At 39.1% G+C, this 7,014-nt stretch overlaps 1 protein-coding gene across 1 annotated transcript; it reads right to left on the bottom strand.

The window, feature by feature from the left end:
* Positions 1–2,573: 2,573 nt before the first annotated feature.
* LOC136245324 (zinc finger BED domain-containing protein 4-like) lies at positions 2,574–4,992 on the bottom strand. Its single transcript, XM_066036807.1, has 3 exons — positions 3,498–4,992; positions 2,709–2,830; positions 2,574–2,654 (listed from the first exon to the last, which is right to left on the bottom strand). The coding sequence occupies exons 1-3, from the start codon at positions 4,990–4,992 to the stop codon at positions 2,574–2,576; spliced, it is 1,698 nt and encodes a 565-aa protein (XP_065892879.1).
* Positions 4,993–7,014: the final 2,022 nt, after the last annotated feature.

The raw sequence follows: 7,014 nt of genomic DNA, 5'->3' as shown, positions 1-7,014 counted from the left end.
AGATAGTTCAGCTAGATACAAGTCACCCTATAGAGAGATCAGCTAGAGGAAGTCACCTTGTGGAGAGATCAGCTAGAAAAAAGTTGCCTTGTAGAAAGTTCAGTAACAAAAAACCATCCTGTAGAGAGTTTAGCTACAAACAAATCACCCTGTAGAGGGATCAGCTAGAAACAAGTCACCTTGTAGAGAGTTCAGGTACAAAGAAACCACCATGTAGACAGTTCAGCTGCAAACATATCGCCTGTAGAGAGTTCACACAGCTAGAAACAAAACACCCTGTAGAGAGATCAGCTAGAAGAGGTCACCTTGTAGAGAGTTCAGCTACAAAGAAACCATCATTTAGAGAGTTTAGCTGCAAACAAATCACCCTGTAGAGAGTTCAGCTACAAAAAGATCACCCTGTTGAGAGATCAGCTAGAAGAGGTCACCTTGTAGAGAGTTCAGCTACAAAGAAACCATCATGTAGAGAGTTCAGCTGCAAACAAATCACCCTGTAGAACGTTCAGCTACAAAAAGATTACCCTGTAGAGAGATCAGCTAGAAGAAGTCACCTTGTATAGAGTTCAGCTACAAAGAAACCATCATGTAGACTCTGAGAGTTAAGCTGCAAACAAATCACTCTGTAGAGAGAGCTAGAAGAAGTCACCTTGTAGAGAGTTCAGCTACAAAGAAACCATCGTGTAGAGAGTTCAGCTACAACGAAACCACCATGTAGAGAGTTTAGCTGCAAACAAATAAGCTGTAGAGAGTTCAGCTACAACGAAACCACCATGTAGAGAGTTTAGCTGCAAACAAATAAGCTGTAGAGAGTTCAACTAGAAACAAATCACCGTGTAGAGAGATCAGCTAGAAGAGGTCACCTTGTAGAGAGTTCAGCTACCAAGAAACCGCCATTTAGAGAGTTCAGCCTCAAGCAAATCACCGTGTAGAGAATGCAACTACAAACAAATTGCCCTGTAGAGGGATCAGCTAGAAGAAGTTACCTTGTAGAGAGTTCAGCTACAAAAAAACCGCCATGTAGAGAGTTCAGCCTCAAACAAATCACCGTGTAGAGAATTCAACTACAAACAAATCGCCCTGTAGAAGGATCAGCTAGAAGAGGTCACCTTGTAGAGAGTTCAGCTACAAAGAAACCATCATGTAGAGAGTTCAGCTACAAAGAAATCACCTTGTAGAGAGTTCAGCTAGAAGAAGTCACCTTGTAAAGAGTTCAGCTACAAAGAAAACACTATGTAGAGAGTTTAACTGCAACAAATCACCAGTAGAGAGTTCAGCTAGAAGAGGTCATCTTGTAGTGAGTTCAGCTACAAAGAAACCATCATGTAGACTCTGAGAGTTAAGCTGCAAACAAATCACATTAGAGAGTTCATCTAGAAACAAATCACCCTGTAGATAGATTAGCTAGAAGAGGTCACCTTATAGATAGTTCAGCTACATTTCAAGTTACCCAGTAGAGAGATCAGCTGCAAAATGATATCCTGTGGGGAATAATGGGCATGTATAAATATATGTATATAATTTGTATAATTACTAATAAAATCAAAAATAATTGAAGTATTAAAAATCGTCTTTAAGTTCTTTTCTTTTTCCTGTGGTAAAGAAAAAATCACATGGGTTAAAAAAAACCCAGTATACAAATACAAAAAGAAGTGATATCTAATCAAAAACAGCCAAGCTGTAAAAAAAGGTGCGGCCCCCAAAAAGGCCATAGTGAAAAAAGATGTGAAATCCAAGGTGGCGGCCAAGAAATAGCTGTGATGGTAGGTTAATGGTAAAAATTTTAATAACGACAATTCAGGTGAATTTTGTGCCGCTTGGTCTTGGCACCAAATTCACCTGAATTGTCGTTATTAAAATTTTTACCATTAACCTACCATCACAGCTATTTCTTGGCCGCCACCTTGGATTTCACTTCTTTTTTCACTATGGCCTTTTTGGGGGGCCGCACCTTTTTTTTACAGCTTGGCTGTTTTTGATTAGATATATATATACCTGCCACAAAGTTATGTTTCAGCAAGTTCTTCATTAAAATTAAAAGTCCACGCAATGCATTTTTTTTACTCTAGTAGTGTGGTAATATCACTACCAACCTCCACAGTAATGGGGGCATTTCTTCCAGTAACCAATTCAATCTTTGGTCCACCAATGGATTGCCAAGCAAAGGTTGACTCATGCAGAGGAACAAGTTCCCTCTTGTTGTTAATGTGCATGTTTTGGTTTAGGATCGACATACAGCCAGTACTTGCGGTTTCATCGTGCATGACTGGTTGTCTTCCAACACACACAACCCCTTGTTTCACCTTTCCCTCTGTGTTGAACGGAAAACCTTTTACTAAGTAATTATGAAATTCTGTCAATTCTCTTTCAGTGAACGCACAAGTAAATTCTCCACTTTTAATGTACTATGTATTTCACTAAGGAACCTTTGCTTAAACAAAAGTCTTTCAGCAATGTAGTTGCAAAGTCTGTATCACGGAAAATGTAGTCTTTCAATGTTAAACTCATCTTTCTTGCCCATCATTCTTCTCACCCATACGAAGTACCCAGTGTTAGCACCAGCTTCTACAAACGTATCAAGCTTGATGGTAAAGTTTGTACATCTCTTTTGCAGTAAATGATCCAAACGTACAGGATTCCATATCTACTTTAAGCAACTGCAAGACCAGACAATTCACTAGTGGCTAATCATGTATGTACATAGATAGTACGCACTGTTTCTCAGGCTGTTCCTCTGACGCCGTGCTAAAAGAAGCATTAGTCAGGTCATCTGCATCAACATTTGCTACCTCAATCTCATCCATTTCAAGTGCCCCACTTGACAATTCATAAGCTACACTGAGTAGATACCACACCATATTTATTATAATGGAAGTATATCACATGATCTTACACAACAATGAGCAGGAAGTAGGACATGCATGATCGTAATCGTACTATTTAGCTGGCCAGGGAGTTGACTCAGCTAATGATAATTTTCAGCGGAGCCCTACTCAGAAGATTAACACACAAAGCTTCTTTTGGTAGTAACTATTTTTGACATGCCCTTTATGTGTTAATCTTCTGAGTTGATTAGCTACTCAGAAGATTAACACACAAAGCTTCTTTTGGCTAACTATTTTTGACATGCCCTTTATGTGTTAATCTTCTGAGTTGATTAGCTATTCACCAGTTTAAAGTTGTAGACAGGTTGGTAGAGGATAGGGCTCCGCTGAAAATCATCATAAGCTGAGTCAACTCCCTGGTAGTGTTGCACCGATATGGAATTTTAGCCGATATTCCGATAACCGATTTATAAGAATGCATTGATGCCGATATCACTAGCCGATCCGATATGATACATAAATAATAAAGAAACACTTTAATAACTTTTCATAAACATTACAAACTCACAAACAATATGTGTTGTTACAGTTACTCTGGTAGAAAGGTATTAGACTGATTCTCTGATAGTTCTTTACACAATGTAAACTACAGGGTAAGTTGTTTGTAAGTAGTACCAACTAGAACAAAGTTGTTTTTTATGAACAATAGCTCCTCTGATAATTCTGGCATAATCCTGTTTCGTTTTTCATCATGTAGGTCTCCTGCAGCAGAGAACAGTCGCTCAGATGGCACTGAAGTGGCAGGTGCAGACAGGAATTGTCGGGCTAGTTTTGAAAGAATTGGAAATTCTTGACAATGCTGTGACCACCACATAAAAGGGTTACCTGTATTGAAATCTATTAAAGGCACACTTAAGTACCTATCAACTTCACTAATAGATGTGGGCAGGTCTTCACTGCTATCAGCAACAATTTCAGAAAATACATCTAACAGAATGCTACTTTTTAGTGGGCAAACTCTCTTAGGCCTTGTTGGTCCCTCCATTTCAGTGTTACCTTGCAAACCAGTGTCAAGCTTGGACATTTCTTCCAATAAAATTTCTTTAATTGTTGCTTTAACAATATTGCTTGAAAAGAATTTGTCCTTAAACCTAGGGTCAAGGAAAGTAGCAAGAGATAACTTCTTATTTTCTTCAATTCTGTTAAAACGTAGTTTAAGCGAATGAAGCAGTTTTCTTTTCATAGTGCGAATGCCACTGTCATCAGTGTTTTTTTCAAGTGCTCTGGTAAGTATACGTATGTACGGTATGACGATGGAAATAGCTGCAAGGTCTGCAGATATAGACCTAGTGATCTCTTCCACAGGAGATAAAATTTCAATAACTCTTTTCATTACATCCAACTGGTGAGATGAAAGCTGTTGAACACCGCTATTTTCAGCAGCATATGCTGCTAACGCCATCTTTTGCTCTTGGACTGATGTCAACATGTAACATGTGGAATTCCATCTTGTTTGGACATTCTGCTTCAATTTATGTTGTGGAATATTCAGGCTTTCTTGAATTCTTTTCAAGTTGTGAGAAGCAACAGACGAGCGGTGAAAATTCCCAACTATACTCTTGCATATTGCAATGATATCTTTCACTATTTTCTGAGATAGTAAGCCATCATTGATTGCTAACTGAAGAGAATGGGCAAAACACCCAAAATGTGGTAGAGAAGCATCACGCATGGCCTTAGCCATATTACTGGCGTTGTCAGTGATCACTAAATGCACCCTCTGCAATGCTATTTCCCATTTTTCCAGCATGCTGAGTACCTGAGCAGCGATGTACTCTCCAGTGTGGGCTTCAGTAAGGCATTGGGCATTCAAAACAGCAGAAACTCGCTTGAACTGGCTATCAATCCAATGAGCTGTAAGGCTAAGCAATGCCGTATCATTCACACTTGAACTCCACGCATCCATCGTAAAGCTCAAGTAACTTTCATCATCACAACTGTTGATCAGCCTCACAACTTCCTCTTTCATTCTAGAGTATATTTTTGGAATAATCGTTTCAGTAAAATATTTCCTACTGGGGCACTGGTAGCGTGGTTCTAGCAACTTCAAGACTTGCCTGAATCCCACATCTTCTACCATTGAAATTGGTTGGCAGTCAATCGCTACCATCTCACCTATTTTTCGGTGTACTCGTTGTGCCCTCTGGTCGTTGATATCCCAGCCCTTACTTCGGTCTTGCACTTCGCTTAAAGAAAGTTGTCATTGTAGTTCCCGTTTTCTTGTTTCCATTGGCTGCTTTGGCTCCTTTTCCGTTGTCCTTTCCAGATATTTTGAGTGGATTTCCGGGTGTCTTTTTACTAAATGGTTTACAAGGTTAGTAGTAGTATAAGACTTCGTCGTAGAGCCACCTCTGGGAACTTTCGCTTCACACTCATCACAAATAGCAAACTTGCTGTCCTCATCAACAGTAAAGAATTCCCAAATAACTGATGTTTTTCTTCCCAAATCACGGCTAGGGTTTACTGCATTGCCATTTTCGAGCATTAACAATAGACAATTAATCGGTTGCGGCGCTTGCATAAATCACGTGTAATTATATCGTATCGGCTAGTGTTGTGTCTTTTGATCCATTACCGATACCGATAAGTATAATTTAAGCCGATATATGGTTTAACCGATAGCCGATCCGATTATCGGTGCAACACTACTCCCTGGCTAGCTAAATGTACAATTACGATTATAATTATACAGTAGCTTGCAAATAAGCGGTGCATGCATGTCCTACTTCCTGCTAATTGTTGTGTAAGATATACTTCCGTTATAACAAATGTGGTGTGGCATCTACTCAGTGTAGCTGATGAATTAATTATAAGTCATGTCCTATGCAGTATTGCCGAATTACTTTGTCCCGACGATCTCATAGTGACTATATCAAGACACATGGTAGTGTGTCGTGCGGCCCAAGAAGCTGGCGTACCACACCGTGAGTGCTCTTAAACCTTCTTGCAGCAAACAGATACACCAAAGGAAGGCAGTACTACTTCTAGTAGTGAACAAGTTGATGTTTACAATAGCAGTGATGATGTTGTTTACAACGGTGAAGAGGAGGAAGCTAAGTTGCAAGGTAACCAGACCATCAAAGTCAATACAGGATCAAGCAGGTAACATACCAAGCATTGTATAGAGGGTAATTGAGAAACAGTGAAAATGGCAGAAATGCCGAAATTGAAATGGTCAAATGTTTATATATAACCTCACCTAGTAGTCACCATTGAAAGACCACCTTGTCACTAAACCACCTCTTTACAAAGACCAGACCCAAAGAGCTAAATAATGACCTCATTAATAAGATCACTCCTTTACCAAGATTAAATTGCAATGGCTTGTCTTCAAGCAATTTTGCTACAGTACAATTCGTGTATATAATTTTTCAGAATTTGTCTAACATGACTGGCTCACATATACACTCTTTCATTCTTATATTCAGGCACACAGTAGGTATCCCTAATTTACAGGAATGATTACACAGGACAATCAACTAATCACAAGTACATAACTAAGTTTATTTCCACTGCCTTTACCTTAACAAAATATAATTGTATGGTATATTATCTACACTGTAAACACAATAGATGGAAACACACAATGACCAAGTGCATTAACCTCTTACATAAACAAAGCAGAATGATACAAAGGGGTTGGAACACTTGCTTCACAGGGCTTGCACCTTTCTACCCTAATAGAGCAGTAATGTACTCTGACATTTTTAAACAACCTTATCTTTTATTGCAGTACATAGGGATCAAAACAAGTATTACAATAATGAAGGCCTTATGTATTGATGTTATAGCAGTAGCAGTATAGCAGTAGTAGTAAGGTTCAACGTACCGCCAATTAGAGGTGTACCGATAATTGGATCGGCTAAAATATCGGCCATCGATATGGCATTTTTTACCAATATCGGTATCGGTACAGAACAGTAGGAGGACCGATATCGCTACTGATATTTAGACAGTAGCAAACGCTACGAGAAGCCATATAAATACACGCGATTGTAGTGTTTGTTGCTGAAAAGCTTATCACGGTCTTAACAAATGAAGCAGCTATAGAGTACCTTGCAATAAAAGAAGGGTCACAGGATAACCAAGGAAACTTGCTGTACCAGCTTTCTCACAAGCCATTAGAATGCAG

This window comes from Dysidea avara, chromosome 15 (genome assembly GCF_963678975.1).
Source record: "Dysidea avara chromosome 15, odDysAvar1.4, whole genome shotgun sequence".
In the NCBI taxonomy this organism is placed as follows: domain Eukaryota; kingdom Metazoa; phylum Porifera; class Demospongiae; order Dictyoceratida; family Dysideidae; genus Dysidea; species Dysidea avara.
This window is presented reverse-complemented; position numbering and strand designations above follow the sequence as displayed.

Excerpts from the sequence above, each read along its gene's own strand:
- LOC136245324 (XM_066036807.1), bottom strand. The coding sequence starts at position 4,992 with ATGGTAGCGATTGACTGCCAACCAATTTCAATGGTAGAAGATGTGGGA. Across the intron at positions 2,831-3,497 it reads AAACAACTTTGTTCTAGTTG|CTTATGAATTGTCAAGTGGG; the intron begins GTACTACTTACA and ends TACTCAGTGTAG. Across the intron at positions 2,655-2,708 it reads AACAGCCTGAGAAACAGTGC|TTGCTTAAAGTAGATATGGA; the intron begins GTACTATCTATG and ends CTGGTCTTGCAG.